We start from the raw sequence: 21,311 nt of genomic DNA, 5'->3' as shown, positions 1-21,311 counted from the left end.
GCAAGGAAATTACAATCCTGACCTGCTGTGCAGGGTCTCCGGCAGAGCGAGACTTCAGGGACAAAAACAATTTGCAATTATTTTTAAAATTTTGAAAGTGAGATCTATTCCCCGAGAAGAATTCAGGCAAAGGAATTCTAGGCTCAGACATAGGTGCATGAACAACAAAATCTTGCAAATTTTGTACCTTTGTGGCGAGATTATTCAAACCTGTAGCTACACTCTGAAGATCCATTTGAAACAGGTGAACACAGAGCCATTCAAGGATTAGAAGGAGAGAAAGAGAGGAAGGCTGCAGCATAGGCAAACTAGCAAGTGATTAAATTAAGAGCACACTCAGAACTAGAGGGAAAAAAAAAAAAAAAATTGTAGCAGACTTCTTTTTTCTCTCCTTTCTCAGCCAGTAATTTAACCCTTTTTTGGGCCGGTCAAACTGTCATGATTCTCAATGGCGAGAGAACATAGCCCAGCATATATGAGAACTAGCTCTTGGAAGATGGAAACTATACTGACCATGAACTAAACCTGCCGCACAACTAGAAGTGGCCGGGTAGCATGCCTACGTTTTTTATCCCTAGATGCCCAGCGCCAGCCGGAGAACTACCTAATCCTAGCAGAGGAAAAGACAGTCCTGGCTCACCTCTAGAGAAATTTTCCCAAAAGGCAGACAGAGGCCCCCACATATATTGGCGGTGATTTTAGATGAAATGACAAACGTAGTATGAAAATAGGTTTAGCAAAATCAAGGTCCGCTTACTAGATAGCATGAAGACAGAAAGGGCACTTTCATGGTCAGCAGAAAACCCTATCAAAACACCATCCAGAAATTACTTTAAGACTCTAGCATTAACTCATAACACCAGAGTGGCAATTTCCGCTCACAAGAGCTTTCCAGACACAGTAACGAAACAGCAGCTGTGAACAGGAACAAAATGCAAAAACACACAAGGACGAAAGTCCAACTTAGCTAGGAGTTGTCTAGTAGCAGGAACATGCACAGAAGGCTTCTGATTACATTGTTGACCGGCATGAAACTGACAGAGGAGCAAGGTTATATAGCGACTCCCACATCCTGATAGGAGCAGGTGAACAGAGGGGATGATGCACACAAGTACAATTCCACAAGTGGCCACCGGGGGAGCCCAGAATCCAATTTCACAACAGAGTCAGCTCTTTTGTATCCCCTTCTTATCATCCTTCGACTGTACCCTCGATCTTCAAATCTTCTGGTCAGTTCCACACATTGTTTCTCAAAGCCTATTTGATCCGAACAGATCTTTTTGGCTCGTAGGAACTGACCTATAGGGATACCTCGGATTGTACTGGCCAGATGGGATGAATTTGCTTGAAGGTATGAGTTTGTAGCCGTCGGCTTCCTATACACGTCAGTATGGATAGTTCCATCACCAGATGTCTCAATCCATATATCCAAAAATTCAAGGCACCTGCCAGATTTAAAAGTAAGCTTCACATTGATATCATTGTTATTCAAATTCTTCATCAGATTTTGCAAACCATTTTCCGTACCCTTCCAGACAAACATAATGTCGTCTATATATCTCATCCAATTGTGGACACCCCCTATTTCTTCATTTTTATCTCCCAAGATGATATCTCTTTCCCATGCCCCAAGGAATAAATTAGCATATGAGGGGGCACATGCTGCCCCCATTGCCGTACCTTGGAGCTGGAGATAGACCTTGTTGTTAAAGGTAAAAATGTTGTGTTTCAAAACGAACTCGAGGAGGGTCAGGATGAGATCTGCTAAAGAATCTTCAATATTGCTGGAGCGTAGGAACAAGGTCGTTGCCGCCAGGCCATCACTATGTTTGATTGAAGAATAGAGTGCTTCTATGTCTGCTGTCACTAAAATCTGATTATCTTCTAATTGTAGTTGATCGATTCGTTGTAAGGCTTGACTGGTGTCCCTAATAAAGGAAGGTAAGGTGGATACAATCGGTTTCAGAAAGTGGTCAATTACATTACACACAATTTCACATAAACCCTCATTCCCGGCCACAATAGGTCTTCCTGGTGGATCCAAAGCATTTTTGTGTAACTTGGGAATGAGGTAGAAGGTAGTCATTTTAGGCTGGTAATCCCGAATCCGATCCAAAAAGGCCTTTGATATGAGACCTTTTTCAAAAGCTGTTTCTAGAATAGATGTAAGGCTCTGTTGGAAAGAGGAAATAGGGTTAAATGTAAGTTTTTATAACATTTTTCATCATTCAAAAGTTTATAGGCCTGGTTCTCATACATTCTCTTCGGCCAAATTACCAAATTACCCCCCTTTGTCTGCTGGCTTCAAAATTACATCATCCCAATCCTCCAGCTCTTTCAAGGCTTCTCTTTCTTCTTTGGACAAATTGTCCCCATTTCTTTGCATCAATGCTAAAGATTCAATATCCTTCGTTACCAGGCATGTGAAAATTTCCACCGCAGGACACAGGCTGAGGGATGGAAAGTTTTTTGACTTGGTGAATAGATTAGAAGGAATGGTGCTCACCTCATGCACATCAATCTCTTCCGCCAGCGACTCCAAAATGCTAATTACTTCACTGTACCCAATTACCATAGGGGATTTGCTGCCGATGTTTCTGGCTTGTGATGCAATTTCTGGAGTATGATTTTCCTGGCAAACAAATTAAGATATTTTACTGCAGTAAAGGAGTCTGTCTAAATGGGAAGAAGGGGAAAAATTAAGTCCTCTTTCCAAAAGTTTAACTTGGGTGACTGTCAAAACACGGTCAGAGAGATTAATCACCTTCAGTTGGTCCTTTGACTTTTTTTGTTTTTGAGATTTTTGAAAAATATCAGGATATTTCTGTCTACAACCACTTCTCAAGTGGAAATCTCTGTTGTATCCCATTTCACTAGTAGACATACCACTTTCACTTCCTGATACGCTTGACACATCCGACCTGTCCCTCAATATCGGTTGTGTTGGGTTTTCTCTCCTCTCTTATTGTTGCCAATGATAGATTTTTTGTAAGTCATAGTCTTTGGTGTCTCTCAACAATTTTTTGAGTTTTCCCCGGCTAATGTCATCTTAGTTTTCTTCTGGAGGGCATTTTTATATTTAAACATAAGTTCCTTCTGATTAGCATTGGCATCCTGTGAAATGTGACCGGCAGATGAAAACTAAGATGTGGTGGAATCGGGCGGCCTTAGAAAATTATTTGGATAAAAAGATTGTCTCGCGTGGTCTGAGGATACAGCTCTATCCTACTTTTGAGGTAAATAATGAAGAATTGATCACTAGATGGAAAGATACAGCAGCCACATGTTCCTTAGATTTTATAAAGATTATTGTGGACCACAATACTTTAATTCTAAAAAACATTGATGGGGATTTGGAGTCATTGTACAAGACGCTTCAAACCAGTATGTCTAAGGAATCTTTGGAAACTTGGTTGAAAGAATTGGGAAAGGAGGTTGATAAATGGGAAGATGACATTAGCCGGGGAAAACTCAAAAAAATTGTTGAGAGACACCAAAGACTGACTCACAAAAAATCTATTGTTGGCAACAACAAAAGAACGGAGAAAACCCAACACAACTGATATCGAGGGACAGGTCGGATGTGTCAAGCGTATCAGGAAGTGAAAGTGGTATGTCTACTAGTGAAATGGGATACAACAGAGATTTCCACTTGAGAAGTGGTGGTAGACGGAAATATCCTGATATTTTTCAAAAATCTCAAAAACAAAAAAGTCAAAGGACCAATTGAAGGTGATTAATCTCTCTGACCGTGTTTTGACAGTCACCCAAGTTAAACTTTTGGAAAGAGGACTTAATTTTTCCAGTTCTTCCCGTTTAGACTCCGTTACTGCGGTAAAATATCTTAATTTGTTTGCCAGGAAGATCATACTCCAGAAATTGCATCATAAGCCAGAAACATCGGCAGCAAATCCCCTATGGTAATTGGGCAAAGTGAAGTAATTAGCATTTTGGAGTCGCTGGTGGAAGAGATTGATGTGCATGAGGTGAGCACCATTCCTTCTAATCTATTCACCAAGTCAAAAAACTTTCCATCCCTCAGCCTGTGTCCTGCGGTGGAAATTTTCACATGCCTGGTAACGAAGGATATTGAATCTTTAGCATTGATGCAAAGAAATGGGGACAATTTGTCCAAAGAAGAAAGAGAAGCCTTGAAAGAGCTGTGGGATTGGGATGATGTAATTTTGAAGCCAGCAGACAAAGAGGGGGAATTTGGTAATTTAGCCGAAGAGAATGTATGAGAACCAGGCCTATAAACTTTTGAATGATGAAAAATGTTATAAAAAACTTACATTTAACCCTATTTCCTCTTTCCAACAGAGCCTTACATCTATTCTAGAAACAGCTTTTGAAAAAGGACTCATATTAAAGGCCTTTTTGGATCGGATTCGGGATTACCAACCTAAAATGCCTACCCTCTAACTCATTCCCAAGGTACACAAAAATGCTTTGGATCCACCAGGAAGACCTATTGTGGCCGGGAATGAGGGTTTATGTGAAATTGTGTGTAATGTAATTGACCACTTTCTGAAACCGATTGTATCCACCTTACCTTCCTTTATTAGGGACACCAGTCAAGCCTTACAACGAATCGATCAACTACAATTAGAAGATAATCAGATTTTAGTGACAGCAGACTTAGAAGCACTCTATTCTTCGATCAAACAGTGATTTAGTGATGGCCTGGCGGCAACGGCCTTGTTCCTACGCTCCGGCAATATTGAAGATTCTTTTGCAGATCTCATCCTGACCCTCCTCGAGTTCGTTTTGAAACACAACATTTTTACCTTTAACAACAAGGTCTATCTCCAGCTACAAGGTACGGCAATGGGTGCAGCATGTGCCCCCTCATATGCTAATTTATTCCTTGGGGCATGGGAAAGAGATATCTTTTTGGGAGATAAAATTGAAGAAATAGGGGGTGTCCACAGTTGGATGAGATATATAGACGACATTATGTTTGTCTGGGAGGGTACGGAAAATGGTTTGCAAAATCTGATGAAGAATTTGAATAACAATGATATCAATGTGAAGCTTACTTTTAAATCCGGCAGGTGTCTTGAATTTTTGGACATATGGATTGAGACATCTGGTGATGGAACTATCTATACTGACGTGTATAGGAAGCCGACGGCTACAAACTCATACCTTCAAGCAAATTCATCCCATCTGGCCAGTACAATCCGAGGTATAGCTATAGGTCAGTTCCTACGAGCTAAAAGGATCTGTTCGGATCAAATAGGCTTTGAGAAACAATGTGTGGAACTGACCAGAAGATTTGAAGATCGAGGGTACAGTCGAAGGATGATAAGAAGGGGATACAAAAGAACTGAATCTGTATCAAGAAATGATTTATTATATAATCAACAATCCAAGAAGAAGGAGGAGAACAGGCAAGTTCGATTTATTTCCACCTTTAATAGTCAGTGGCGCAATTTGCAGGAGGTAATTCATAAACATTGGAAGGTTTTACTAACAGATCCAACCTTACAAAAGATTTTGCCGGCGTCTCCTTTATGTGTTGCAAGACGCTCAGCAAATTTCAAAGATCTCCTGGTACATGGTCATTATGACTCTAAAAGAAATTTGAGCACCAAATCTTTGACCCCTGTTTTTTTCCCATGTGGTCTGTGTAAGGCCTGTTGGAATTTGGACAAAACCCAAAAATTTGGGAATTTTGACGGATCACGTCATTTTGAAATCCGCAGGCATCTCACATGTACCTCAAAAGGGGTAGTTTATCATGCTGAGTGCCCATGTGGGAAAGTTTATGTGGGGTTGACCACAAGGGAACTAAAAATTTGTGTCAGGGAACATGTCTTAGATATTGAAAAAGCTACTACATTTGAAAATGAAACTCTGTTGAAGACACTCCCGAGACATTTTAAAAGATATCATAAGTGTAACCCTCGTGGCCTACGCATCAAAGCTATTGACCAGGTGGATCTGGGATTTAGAGGAGGAGACATTGGAAAAGCTCTTGCACAATTAGAATGTCACTGGATCTATCGTCTGGGCACTTTGAGTCCGGCTGGACTTGATGAGAATATGGGTTTCTTGGCTTTTTTGTAGTTGGCATCCTTTTTAACTAATAAATGGGTGTTGGGGGGGGGCTTTCTCGTGATTTCCTTTTTCCGTGTTTGTTATATTAAATGTAATATTGCAATATTATGGAGTTGATATTATTATTATTGTTTTATTTTAATACTTGCCCTATTCTTTATTTTGTAGTTTTCAGCAATATGAGTCACCAAGTTTCGAGTCATCTATGAGAATTGTTGAGTGTGACTTTGGTAGAGAATTGGGATATGATCTGTTTGTCATTTGTCCTTTTAACAAGAAGAACACACCACTGGATGAAGATTTACCTTGTTTTCTTATTATTTGGGATTGGTTACTATTATTATTATTATATCACAATATGATTAGGTATAATATATTTATACATGTATAGGTCTTTTTATGCACATAATCACTTCACAGGATGTATAGGAGCATTATGCACTTACAGATTTTTACAGAGTTTTTATGATATAGTCATTTTATTGAATATCATAAGATTGTTTTTATATGGGATAAATCGATATGAATCTATGCACTATGTCACTGCATTATAATGCTATTTATGTCCCTGGTCTTTGTATAGGGACTATGAATTTATTTATTTTTTGTATATAGATATCATTGCACAATTGCACTAAAGTCACTTTTATCATCTTTTAGTATACTTGGTCACTCTATAGAGAGTAGAAATATTTGTATATTTCAGAGCACTAGGTCACTTTAGTCTATATTAGGGTTATTATAAATTAGTTTATAGACTTTTTTAATAAAATAAATGTTCTTATGATGCACCTTCCCGAATATAATAAGACTGTTCACATATATATATGGGATAAATGAATATGAATTATACACTATGCTACTGTATTCTGAATGTAACTTATGTCCCGGGTTATTTATAGGGACTATGATTTTATTTATTGAAATTGATATCATGGCACCAAGTCACTTTTTTAGTTTTATTTTTATTATTTTATTATTTTTTACTTTATTATTACAATTATTTTTATTATTTTTTATTTTTTATTATTTTTTAGTACACTTGGTCACTATATAGAGAGTATTAATATTTGTATTCCTTAGAGCACTTTGGTCACTTTAGGTTTCACTAGTATTTTAGGGGGATCATAAATTAGGTATAATTTATTCAAATATCAGAGAAAAGAAAAAAAGCTGACATTGGTCACTTTGGGAGATTTTAAAATAAAATAAATATTGCACATGTTTTATTGCACATCAGTATTAGGCAAGTCCGTATGTCCCCAATATATTAGGGTAACCATAGTGCTAATATTCCATATATAAAGCTTTCCTGTTATCTTAGGGTAATTATAGTGTTAATATCCCATTTGTAAGGTTTTTTTTTTGACACTTTAAACTCTTTTCTCGCATATCGGTAGGTCTGGGAAAGCCGCTTAGTAGTGCGCATGCGCACCCACCGCGGTCTCCGTCTCTTCCGGCCAGCGCTCTTGTATTGTCACTGACACGCATATGGTAGCGTGCGTGCCATGAGCGCTGCTGGGAAGTATGACGGAGGAGGCGGGGAGTTGCATCATGCGCCGCATCAGCTGTTCGGCGCCCAGAACCTCCGATTGGCTAGCGGTCATATTAAAGACACGGCCGCCCCTCACCTCGACATGCCCCCGGAAGAAGCAGGCGGCGAAATGCGTGTCGGGGTGAGGGGACACCAGGAGCATCCACACCGTAGGTAAATATTTATTTCTGCACCAATTTCTAGGTGCTTATTTTACCCACATTATGCCATATGTTTGAATCCCAGAAACACTCACTAGGCAAAAGAATAAGTGTATATTTAATGGAGACTGCATGATTGTTTGGAAGGACAGTTTCTCCACGTCTCCATGTGATGGTGCAATACATGACTGGTGAAGGATTTTTTGATATCTGATGATTAATTGATTAATTATTTATTGTGACTTGGCATAATAGTTTGAGGAAATATTATTTTCTTAGTAATGTCTTCATATTTAACATCCATGTCAAATTTGCTAATATTATATACCACTAATTTGTGGATATAAGAAGCGTTTAATTGATTTTGATCCTATTGTGTGTGGGGTTTTTTTTTCTGGTGTCCTCTAAACGGCATTTTGCTTGTATTATTACTATCTTTTATTGTTGTCTATTGTCTTGTGGATTTGATTAATAAAAATTGATTTACGGTATATTTTATATATTTTTGGGATCTCTTCTTTGTCTCATACATTTATTGATGTGGGACATGTTGATACATTTTAATGAAGTGCCATAGGTATTATTGGACACATGCTGATTTGATTTCATAATTACAGTTACCACCTTTTCACTCTCAATAGTCAGTGATTTAAAGGAGAAATTCTCCAATAATAGTGCCAATTTTTGTGCCATCATAATATCAGGCACATTGCCCATAACTGTACCATTCCCATAATAGTCACGAAAATGTTGCTCTAAAATGATATCACAACCAGTAGAAATAAATGTTACATTGTTATGACTCTAAAGCCTGTGTGAACCCTACCTAATGCCAACTGAATCCCTGCAATTGGTGGAGAATGCGGGCATGAAATAACACAAACGATTGCAGTGTAAAGATTGAATCTGATTAACATTGTGAACACAGTTTGAAAGCATGGAGGAGCTTGTTAAGCAATTGGTCAGGGCCAATCCGCAGTTGCAGCAGCAGCAGAAACTAAGAGACTAAAACTCCTTATCCAGCAGTTTCAACAGGAATAGCAGGAGTTAAAGCAGCTTCAGCAATGCAATGACGTTATACCAGAGGAAGACTCTAAGAAGTCGAAACCGGTTGTATTTTAGTTTTAAATAAAAATCATCCTTGAATCAGAATACTGAGTTCCATTATCATCCTTCAGGAGTGCATATTGCTGGGAAAAATATTTACACATAATGTTTTGCATTTATCCCAAAAACGTTCTGACATACCCAAAAAGACTGAATACAAATGCATGTCCAAATTTTCAGACATATTTTTTTTTTATAGAAAACCATATAGAGTTTTATAAAACTTCAGAAATACTTACTACTTTGTGTTGGTATATCACATAAAATCGAAATAAAATACATTAGATTTTGTGAATGCAACGTGAAAAAATAAAGAAAAGTTCACGGGTTATGAATGCTTTCTCAGGGCACTGTATATGTATGTATGTTTGTGTACGTATATACAGTGGATACGGAAAGTATTCATACCCCTTTAAATTTTTCACTCTTTGCTTCTTGCAGCCATTTGGTAAATTAAAAAAAGTTCATTTTGTCTCATTAATGTACACGCTGCACCCCATCTTGACTGAAAAAACCCCCAGAAATGTAGTATTTTTTGCAAATTTATTAAAAAAGAAAAACTGAACTATCACATGGTCATAAGTAATCAGACCCTTTGCTCAGTATTGGGTAGAAGCACCCTTTTGAGCCAGTACAGCCATGAGTCTTCTTGTGAATGATGCAACAAGTTTTTCACACCTGGATTTGGGGATCCTCTACCATTCTTCCTTGCAGATCCTCTCCAGTTCCATCAGGTTCAAAGGTGAACGTTGGTGGACAGCCAATTTCAGGTCTTTCCAAACCCAGAGATGTTCAGTTGGGTATAGGTCAGGCTCTGGCTGAGCCTGTCAAGAATGTTCAGAGTTGTTCTGCAGCCACTCCTTTGTTATTTTAGCTGTGTGCTTAGGGTCATTGTCTTGTTGGAAGGTGAAGCTTTGGCCAAGTCTGAGGTCCAGAGAGAGGGCTGCAGTGACAGTTGACTTTGTGGAACGTTCTCCCATCTCCCTACTGCATCTCTGGATCTCAGCCACAGTGATCTTGGGGTTCTTCTTTACCTCTCTCACCAAGGCTCTTCTCCCACGATTGCTCAGTTTTGCTGGGTGGCCAGGTCTGGTGGTCCCAAACTTCTTCCATTTAAGGATTACGGAGGCCACTGTGCTCTTAGGAACCTTGAGTACTGCAGAAATTCTGTTGTAACTTTGGTCAGATCTGTGCCTTGCCACAATTCTGTCTCTGAGCTCTATGGCCAGTTCCTTTGACCTCATGATTCTCATTTGGTCTGACATGCACTGTGAGCTGTGAGATCTTATATAGACAGGTGTGTGCTTTTCCAAATCAAGTTCTATCAGTTTAATTAAACACAGCTGGGCTCCAATGAAGGAATAGAACCATCACAAGGAGGATCACAAGGAAATGGACAGCATGTGACTTAAATATGAGTGTCTGAGCAAAGGGTCTGAATACTTATGACCAAGGGTATCTGGAGAAATTGGACCTCAAAAGTTGTTGTGCAATTTGTCCTGAGGATGCTGATACCCCATATATGGGAGAAACCACGGTTTGGGCGCATGGCAGAGCTCGGAAGGGAAGGGGAGCCGTTTTGGAATACAGACTTTGATGGAATAGTCTGCAGGCGTCACGTTGCGTTTGCAGAGCCACTGATGTACCTAAACAGTAGAAAGCCCCCACAAGTGACCCCATATAGGAAACTAGACTCCCCAATGAACTCATCTAGATGTGTTGTGAGAACTTTGAACCCCCAATTGTTTCACTAAAGTTTATAACGCAGAGCCGTGAAAATAAAAAATATTTTCTTTCCACAAATATATTTAGCCCCCATTTTGTTTTTATTTTCCCAAGGATATCAGGAGAAATTGGACCCCAAAAGTTGTTGTGCAATTTGTCCTGAGTATGCTGATACCCAATATGTGAGGGGAACCACCATTTGGGCACATGGCAGAGCTCGGAAGGGAAGTAGTGACATTTTGGAATGCAGACTTTGATGGAATGGTCTGCGGGCATCATGTTGCCTTTGCAGAGCCACTGATGTGCCTAAACAGTAGAAACCCCCCACAATTGACCCCATTTTGGAAACTAGACCCCCCCAAGGAACTTATCTAGATGTGTTGTGAGAACGTCTATAAGGCAGAGCCGTGAAAATAAAAAATAATTTTTTCCCCACAAAAATAATTTTTTTTAGCCCCAAAATTTTTATTTTCACAAGGGTAACAGGAGAAATTGGAACCCAAAATGTGTTGTCCAATTTATCCTGAGTATGCTGATACCCCATATGTGGGGGTAAACCACTGTTTGGGCGCACAACAGAGCTCGGAAGGGAAGGAGCACCATTTTATCGGTCGTCCATGACAGCACTACGGAGAGAGGGGATCCGCCCTTCAGGAACAGGAAACCTACAGATACATAAGGGCGGCACCTCTCCCACGCATCAGTTGGTTTCCTGTTCCTGGAGGACAGGATTCCCTGCAGATACGACTTCGTTTCTCCTATCAATACCCAGGCCGGCTGTCCGACCCAGGTAGCGAGGGGGTCTCCTACCTCGGGCAGTGCGGGTCCCTGGAAGCGCCACGGCGGGTCCGGGTAGGGCTCCACGACAGTGAGCGGTGCAGTGTGGAGCGACGTCCGGAGGAGGTCCATCCCCAGTGGTCAGTAGGTGAGTATGTCCCCCCCCGGGGTCCGCTCTCCCCCCTGGGCCTCGGTCTTCCCCACTCTGATCCCCGTCGGTGCGGTGCAGCGCGGCGTCCTGTGTGCTCCTTTCGATTCGGGACCGGAGCTGGGGGTCGGACGCCGGCCTCTGCCGCGGTCACCGCTGGGCTGCGGCCGTGGAAGCGGCGGTGGCGTAGCGGGGGGGCGGCTGGATGGTCCGGCGGCACCGTTCCCCAGCTTCCGGGCACGTTTCTGAGCGTTCTGCCCGAAACCGGAAGTGACGCGCAGGGGGCGGGGCCAAAACCGGAAGTCAAACGCCGGCCGTTTTTTTTCTAAAAACGCCGCTGTCCTGCATGCGGCGGGGGCGGGGGGGGGGGGGCGTTTGGGTGCAGGGGGGGGTGGAGCAGTCACCTGCAAGTCGGGGGGGTGGATTTGGCCACACACCTGCACTGATTCCGGATCCGGGGGAGGGCTATTTATAGCCAAACAGAATGCTGCAGCACTGCTTGTGAGCCCATCTGCAGCTATGGATGAGCCGGAAGCTGCCGTCGGTCTGCTGGAGCAGGAGCAGGATGGATCCTCGGAGAAGTCCCATGCGAACCCCCAGCTGAAGACCCGCGGACGCAGTAACCAGACCAGTCGCAGATCTAAGCAGAAGGATCTGGACCGACCCCCCAGTAATCCGGTACCTACCGCTACTGCCTGGGTAAGAGATCTTCGTGAATGTACCCTGATGCAGTCTTTTCCTATGTTTATTTCCGTAGGGGAAAAAAAGCGCTGGTAAATCAAAAAACAAGGAGTGCGCGCTATGCGCTTGCCCTTTGCCAGACGCCTACCCTAAGAGACTTTGTCAGTCGTGTGTACGGCAGACGGTAGGAAATAAATTGATGGGAACACTGATAGCGGTAGCACCAGATAAATTACATAGCCTTTTTCTCCGCTCCCATAGGTGGCGGAAGAGTCTCCTGATTTCACATCAAGCCTTAGGGAGATTATCAGGAAGGAGGTGAAAGATTCCCTGAAATCCCTGTCCCGGGGGGAGTCTTCAAAAAGAAGAAGGGAGCCTAGCGCCTCAGAGTCGGAGTTGTCCGCTGGCCCTAGTAGGGAGAATGAGTCAGACGCCTCTGTCTCCTCAGCGTCCTCTTCGGAAGAGGAGTCTAACCGGTTCTGTTTCCCATTGGACCAAATGGACAAACTTATTAAGTCAGTTAGATCCACCATGGGGGTGGCTGATGAAAGGCCAGAACTCTCTACACAGGACCTAATGTTTGGCGGTCTAGACCCTAAAAAACGTAGGTCTTTTCCGCTCAATGACAAGGTCCAGAACCTCATCAAAAGGGAATGGAAAAAACCGGAGAAGAAAGGCTCTTTTCCACCTGCCTTTAAACGCAGATATCCCTTTGAGGACCCCATGGTGAATACATGGGATAAGGCGCCGAAATTGGACGCAGCGGTGTCTAAGGCGTCTAAAAAATCATCTATCCCCTTCGACGACATGGCTTCCCTAAAGGACCCTCTCGATAAGAAGGCTGACTCATTCCTTAAAGGGACATGGGAGATGTCGGCGGGTGCCCTGAGACCTGCTGTAGCTGCGACATGTGCAGCCAGATCGATGCTGGATCAGCTAGGGTCTAAGTTGGAAGGCGGTGTTTCCAGAGACTCTATGTTGAAATTCCTGCCAACAATTCAGAATGCCGCTGCCTTTCTTGCGGACGCATCTGCGGATTCGGCAAGAATGGCGGCTAGGGCGGCCGGACTATCAAACGCAGCACGCAGGGCCCTATGGCTGAAATGTTGGCCAGGTGACCTTCAATCCAGATCCCGTCTGTGCTCTATCCCATGCGAAGGGGAATACCTGTTTGGTCCAGTCCTAGACGAACTGCTGGAGAAAGCTGGAGACGAGAAGAAAAAGTTTCTCAATCTACCAGCTACCTCTTACAGGCGTCCCTTCACAGGGAAAAGATTCTTTCGGAGGAGACCAGCCAGAGACCAGAGCAGATGGGATGAGAAAAAGAAGAAAGGTACTGGATTTATGTTTGGAGGTGGAGGACGTCAGGAGCCATCCCGTGAGGTCAAAAAACCACCCCAATGACTAGTCGCCACGGTGGGAGGTAGACTATCTGCCTTCTACCCGGCCTGGTCCAAAATCTCCAGTAGTGATTGGATTTTGGGGTTAATAGCCACGGGTCTGCGGCTAAAGTTCTCCTCCATCCCTCAGAACTTCTTCAGAGTTACCCCACTCAGGTCCTCTCCAGCAGAACAGGCGGCCCTGGAAGCAGAAGTTCACGACCTGCTCAGTAAGAATGTCCTGTCAGAGGTTCCGGAAGGAGAACAGGGTAGAGGATTCTACTCTCCTCTATTTCTAATAAGTAAACCTGATGGCTCCTTCAGAACAATTATTAACCTTAGGGCTCTTAATAATTTCCTGACCGTCCAATCATTTAAGATGGAAACTATTAACACCGCAATAAAGCTGCTGTTTAAAAACTGCTTTATGGTAGTATTGGATTTGAAGGACGCCTATTACCATATCCCCATTTATGCAGGTCACCAACGATACCTGAGGGTGGCGGTAAGGTTGGATGGGGTAATCAGACACTTCCAGTATAGGGCCCTCCCCTTTGGTATATCGGTCGCCCCTCGAGTGTTTACCAAAGTTATGGCGGAGGTTATGGCTCACTTGCATGAGTCCAACATTCTAATAATCCCCTACCTGGACGATCTCCTTATCGTAGGTAAAACGGTGGATCACTGTCTGGAGCAGTTACATAAAGTGATGTCTGCTCTGGAGCGTCTGGGGTGGATGCTAAATGTCAAAAAATCACGCTTACAGCCCATGACGGTGCAGCGATTTTTAGGCCTGACCCTGGATTCCCAGGTTCAGGAATGCCGTTTGCCTCAAGAGAAAATTGATCGCCTGCACCTTCAGGTGCTGAATGCCTCTAAAAACCCCGCCATGTCTCTGTTGGGCTCTCTCTCGTCCTGTATTCCAGCGGTCCGATGGGCCCAGTATCATACGAGGATACTTCAGGGCGAGGTGCTGTTACAACAAAAAAGGTTGGGGGGATGTCTGGAGAGCCTGATGACCCTATCCCAAGACGCTATTATATCCCTCGGATGGTGGCTAGTCCAAGAGAACCTGTCCACAGGGGTCCCCTGGGAATATAATGTAACTCGTATAGTCACCTCGGACGCTAGCCCTTCTGGATGGGGGGCTCACATGGGGGATACATTGATCCAGGGGCTTTGGGATCAGGATCAGATAGAAATGTCTTCCAACCTAAAGGAGTTAACGGCTGTGGAACAGGCAGTTAAATCACTCCTTGTCTATCTACAGGGCCACCACGTGCGGGTATTCTCGGACAATCGGGTCGCCGTGGCATACATAAATCACCAAGGCGGGACTCGTTCCAAATCCCTAATGTGCGTAGCAGATCATCTATTCCATCTAGCAGAGCAACATCTTCTCTCATTGACGGCTCTTCACATAAGAGGGGCAGAAAACACTACAGCGGATTTCTTAAGCCGCAACACATTGAGGCAGGGGGAGTGGTCCCTGAACGACTCCATCTTCAACCTCATCGTGGAAAGATGGGGTCAACCAGAAATAGACCTGTTTGCCACAAAAGAAAACAGGAAAGTGGCACAATTCTGCTCTCTCAACCCCAGAGAAAATCCTCTGTCAGTAGACGCCCTCCTCATAGACTGGAACTTCAGGCTAGCCTACGCCTTTCCTCCCGTCTCTACTTCCTCTGGTGGTGAGGAAAATCAGGAAGGACAAAGCCACAGTGATAATAATTGCCCCCTTCTGGCCCAGAAGGACGTGGTTTCCATGCCTGAGGGCTATGTCGATATCCGACCCATGGGTCTTGCCAGACATCCCGGATCTCCTGTCCCAGGGCCCAGTCTACCATCCTCGGGCGGTTGGCCTTCATCTGACGGCGTGGATTTTGAGCGGGCGCTGTTAAAGGATAGGGGGTTCTCTCCGGGCCTCATTAACACTCTACTGAAGAGCAGAAAAATAATCACCACAAAGATTTATGTTAGGATCTGGAAGAGGTTCCTTCAAAACTCGGGGGTAATAGCTGGTCAGTCAATACCAATAGACCAGATTTTAGAATTCTTACAGAAAGGGTTAGATATGGGGTTATCCCCAAATACACTTAAAGTGCAGGTATCAGCCTTAGGGGCCCTCTTTGGCTGCAACATTGCTGAAAATCACTGGGTCAGCAGATTCATCAGAGCGACAAAACGGTCCAGGCCAATGGTGAAGAATAGGGTCATGCCATGGGACCTGAACCTAGTCCTCTCAGCCATGACAGAGGCCCCATTTGAGCCAATTGCATCAGCCTCTATTAAAAATGTATCACTTAAAGTAGCCTTCCTGGTGGCCCTAACATCGGCGCGTAGGATAGGCGACATCCAAGCATTATCCAGGGTTCCCCCTTACATGCAGCTTAGGGATGATAGAGTGATACTATCCCCTGATCCAGCATATCTTCCTAAAGTAGTGTCCAGGTTCCACAGAACACAGGAAATTGTTCTTCCATCCTTCCTTCCCAATCCTACTAACGATAAGGAAAGGAAGCTACACACTTTAGATGTAAAAAGATGTATCCTGGAATATCTGGCAGTAACTGATCCCTGGAAGATAGATAACGCCCTATTCGTGTCCTATCAGGGTAGTAGGAAGGGTCACAGGGCATCAAAATCTACTTTAGCTAGATGGATCAGGGAGGCTATCTCGCTGGCATACATCTCAAAGGGCAAGCCGGCGCCTGAAGGTCTGAAAGCGCATTCCACTAGAGCTATGGCGGCTTCGTGGGCGGAAAGATTGGAGGTGTCGATCGACCAAATTTGTAAGGCTGCTACTTGGTCTTCTCCACACACATTCTATAACCATTATAGATTGAACTTGGGTGCCTCTTCTGACCTTTCGTTTGGTGTAAGGGTGCTGCAAGCTGTAGTCCCTCCCTAGTTAGTTACTCTCTGTAATTCTCTCCGTAGTGCTGTCATGGACGACCGATAAAGTCTTAGTTACTCACCGGTTAACGGTGTTTTTCGGAGTCCATGACAGCACCTGTACATACCCTCCCGTCTTCTTAAGTTCTGGGTGTACACTTCTTCCTTTATTTATATAATTCACGGGTAGTGAATAGTTAGTTATTTGTATCATTGTTTATTATGTATGCTATTAACCTTGGTGGTCCTCTTGTGCTCTGTAAACCAACTGATGCGTGGGAGAGGTGCCGCCCTTATGTATCTGTAGGTTTCCTGTTCCTGAAGGGCGGATCCCCTCTCTCCGTAGTGCTGTCATGGACTCCGAAAAACACCGTTAACCGGTGAGTAACTAAGACTTTTCTTTTTCAACACAGAATTGGCTGGAATTGAGATCCGATGCCATATCGCGTTTGGAGAGCCCCTGATGTGTCTAAACAGTGGAAACCCCCCAATTTTAACTCCAACCCTAATCCCAACACTAACCATAACCCTAACCACACCTCTAACCTGAACACACCTATAACCCTAATCCTAAGCCTTACCACACCCCTAACCCCAACACACCCCTAACCCAAATCCCAACCATAACCCTAATCCCAACCGTAAACGTAATCCAAACCCTAATCCCAACTTTAGCCCCAACCCTAACCCTAACATTAGCCCCAGCCCTAACCCTAATTGGAAAATGAAGATACTGTAAATACTTTTTTTATTTTATTATTTTTCCCTAACTAAGGAGGTGATAAAGGGGAGTTTGATTTACATTTTATAGCGGGTTTTTATCTGTTTGGAAGCTGTCACACATTAAAAGACGCTTTTTATTGCAAAAAATAGTTTTTGCATCACCACATTTTGAGAGCTATAATTTTTCCATATTTTGGCCCACAGAGTCATGCGAGGTCTTTTTTTTTGCGAGACTAGTTGACCTTTTTATTGGTACCATTTTCGGGCACATGACATTTTTTGATTGCTTTTTATTCTGATTTTTGTGAGGCAGAATGAACAAATACCAACAATTCATGAATTTCTTTTGGGGGGCGTTTATACCGTTCAGCGTGTGGCAAAATTGATAAAGCAGTTTTTTCTTCGGGTCAGTATGATGACAACGATACCTCATTTATATTTTTTTATGTTTTGGCGCTATTATACAGTAAAAACTATTTTGTATAACAAAGAATCATTTCATTTTTGCATCGCTTTATTGTGAGAGCTATAACTTTTTTATTTTTCTGGTGATGGAGCTGTATGGGGGCTTATTATTTGCGAGACAAGATGACGTTTTCAGCGGTACCATGGTTATTTATATCTGTCTTTTTGATTCGGCGGTATGATGATAGAGCATTGCTTTTTTGCTTTTTATTTTAATGGTGCTCACTAAAGGGCTAACTAGTGGGACAGTTTTATAGGTCGGGACGTTACGGACGCGGCAATGCTAAATATGTGTACTTTTATTGTTTAGATTTTTTTTAATTCAAAAATTTATTTTAGTGACAGAATAAGTTTTTATTTTTTTATTTTTTTTTATATATATTTTTATAAATATTTTAAACATTTTTTTAAAATTCATTCTTACTTTTACACTGTGTCCCACTATGGGACACTCATTGTGTGCAAGCTGATCGCTTCTATAGCATGCAGATCTGCATGCTATAGAAGCTGTCGGTGCTGCAATCCCTGCACACTGACCTTAGAGACTTCCTGACATGCACTGTGCATGACAGGAAGTCTCTCAGCTCTGGTAACCCAGATGTCATCATGACGACTTCGGGTTACCATGGGAGCGATCGGAACCACACGGCATGCCGCGGGGTCTCCGATCCAAAAGCAGAGGGGTTGTTAGCTCTTCTGCTGGCTCCGGTACACTGCGATCATGTTTGATCGCAGTGTTCCGGGGGTTAAATTGCCGGGAGTGGTCCGTGACCACTCCTGGCACTTAGTAACAGGTATCAGCTGTGACAATCAGCTGACACCCGGCCGCGATCAGCCCCGCTCCCCCGGGAGCCCTGCTGTTCGCATTTGACATACTATTCCGTCCATGGGTATTAAGTCCAAGGTAACATGGATGGAATAGTACATCCAATGCCAGAAAGGGGTTAAATATTAGTGTCTAAGCAAAGGGTCTGAATACTTACAACGTGATATTTCAGTTTTTCTTTTTTAATAAATTTGCAAAAATGTTTACATTTCTGTTTTTTTCAGTCAAGATAACTTGCAGAGTGTACATTAATGTGAAATTTACCAAATGGCTGAAATGAAACAAAGAGTGAAAAATGTAAAGGGGTCTGAATACTTTCCATGCCCACTGTATGTATATATGTATGTATATAAATCACATTGTATGATTTCTAGGTATGTCATGTAACAAAATGCAACTTAATTAACTATTTGATCATCTACCAACCAGCAAGAAATCTGGCTCTCACAGACCTGTTAATTTTTCATTAAGAAGCCCTCCTACTCTGCACTCATTACCTGTATTAATTGCACCTATTTGAATTTGTTATCTGTATAAAAGACACCTGTCCACACACTCTAATCACACTCCAACCTCTCTACCATGGCCAAGGCCAAAGAGCTGTCTATGGACACCAGGGACAAAATTGTAGACCTGTACAAGGCTGGGATGGGTTACAGGACAATAGAGAAGCAGCTTGGTGAGAAGGCAACAACTGTTGGCACAATTATTAGAAAATGGAAGAAACACAAGATGACTATCAATCTTGCTTAGTCTGGTGCTCCATGCAAGATCTTGCCTCGTGCGGTAAGAATGATTCTGAGAAAGATCAGGAGTCAGCCCAGAGCTACATATGAGGACCTGGTCAATGACCTGAAGAGAGCTGAGACTACAGTATCAAACATTATCATTAGTAACACACTACGCTTTAGTGGATTAAAATCCTGCATGGCACACAAGGTCCCCCTGTTCACTCCAGCACATGTCCAGGCCCATTTGATGTTCGCCAATGACCATTTGGATGATCCAGAGGAAACATGGGACAATGTCATGTGGTCAGATAAGACCAAAATAGAACCTTTTGGTATCAACTCCACTCACCATGTTTGGAGGAAGAAGGATGAGTACAACCACAAGAACACCGTCTCAACTGTGAAGCATGGTTGGGGAAACGGCATACCTTGGGGGTGCTTTTCTGCAAAGGGGATAGGGCAACTGCATCATATTGAAGGGAGGATGGATGGGGTAATGTATGGTGAGATTTTGGCCAACAACCTCCTTCCCTCAGTAAGAGCATTGAAGATGGTCGTGGCTGGGTCTTCTAGCATGACAATGACCCGAAACACACAGGGCAACTAAGCAGTAGCTCTGTAATAAGCATTTCAAGGTCCTGGCGTGGCCTAGACCTCAACTCAATTGGAAATTTTGGAGGGAGCTGAAACTCAATGTTGCCCAGAGACCGCCCTAAACCTGAAAGATCTGGAGAAGACTTGCATAGAGGTGTGGGCCAAAATCCCTGCTGCAGTGTGTGCAAACTTAGTCAAGAACTACAGGAAACGTCTGATCTCTGTAATTGCAAACAAAGGTTTCTGTACCAAATATTAAGTTCTGTTTTTCTATTGTATCAAATACTTCTTTAATGCAATAAAATGCAAATTAATGATGTAAAAATCATACAATGTGATTTTTTTTTAAAGTTTTTGTCTCTCACCGCTGAAGTGTACCTGCGATAAAAATGACAGACCTTTCCATTTTTTGTAGGTAGGAAAACTTGCAAAATCGTCAGTGTATCAAATACTTTCCACCCCTGTACTTATATTCACATTTATGCATATACGGCTCTGGCAAAAATTAAGAGACCACTGCAAAATGTTCAGATTGTCTGATTTTTTTCTCTTTATAGGTATATTTTTGAGTAAAATTAAATTCTTGTTTTATTCTATAAACTTCTGACAACGTCTCCAAATTTCCAAGCAATAAATTTTGTATTTTTTTCTGAAAAAGAAAAATGGTCAAAATAAAAAAACAGTGCTTTCAGACCTCAAATAATGCAAAGAAAACAAGTTCATAATAATTTAGAAACAATAATACTAATGTTTTAACTCAGGAAGAGTTCAGAAATCAACATTTTGTGGAATAACCATGATTTTTAATCACAGCTTTCATGCGTCTTGGCATGCTTTCCACCAGTCTTTCACACTGCTTCTTGCGCAACAATGTAAGCAGTTCTTCTTTGTTTGATGACTTGTGACTATCCATGATCCTCTTGATTACATTACAGAGGATTTCAATGGGGTTCAGGTCTGGAGATTGGGCTGCCCATGACAGTGTTTTAATGTGGTGGTCTGTTCATTTTTGCCAGAGCTGTATTTATAGCCAGTGAAGGTAAGGAACCCACCTGTTTCTTAAGTAACGCATAAAGTCAGGGTGCAGGATCTTAAAATGTTCTGTTGTCAGGTTCTTCCCAAAATATCTGGCAGGGCTATGGACATAAAGAAGAAGGGGGTTAACCTATGGCTATAATAAATGCCTGATGGGAGAAAGTCCCTCTTTTTTTTATCTTTTCTGTTATTTCTTCATTTTTAATAAATATCTACAGTAATTAAAAAGCATCTTTTAGTGAGGTTTAATTAGATTTAGTTGGTTTGCACCTTGGCCCCCTGTCACTACTATTTTTTTTAATATCTTACATGATATTAGGATCCTCCTGCAGGATTTCACCTCTTGGGAGAATGATTACCCCTTTTACCAATCCCTGAAAGTTCCACTCTTTATATAGTCAAATGGAGAGGTAAAATCAAAAAGAAGTTCCACAGCACTTTACAGACATCGGCATTGTCCCCATTGG

General features: G+C 42.5%; 1 protein-coding gene across 1 annotated transcript in view; it reads right to left on the bottom strand.

Moving 5' to 3' along the window:
- LOC143766021 (alpha-N-acetylgalactosaminide alpha-2,6-sialyltransferase 2-like) overlaps window positions 1-21,311 on the bottom strand; it is a 198,900-nt gene that overhangs the window by 46,201 nt on the left and 131,388 nt on the right. The window contains exon 7 of the mRNA XM_077253351.1: window positions 20,862-20,945. Coding sequence (XP_077109466.1) covers window positions 20,862-20,945 — 84 coding nt within the window. The remainder of the gene's footprint in view (window positions 1-20,861; window positions 20,946-21,311) is intronic.

This window comes from Ranitomeya variabilis, chromosome 4 (genome assembly GCF_051348905.1).
Source record: "Ranitomeya variabilis isolate aRanVar5 chromosome 4, aRanVar5.hap1, whole genome shotgun sequence".
NCBI lineage: Eukaryota > Metazoa > Chordata > Amphibia > Anura > Dendrobatidae > Ranitomeya > Ranitomeya variabilis.
This window is presented reverse-complemented; position numbering and strand designations above follow the sequence as displayed.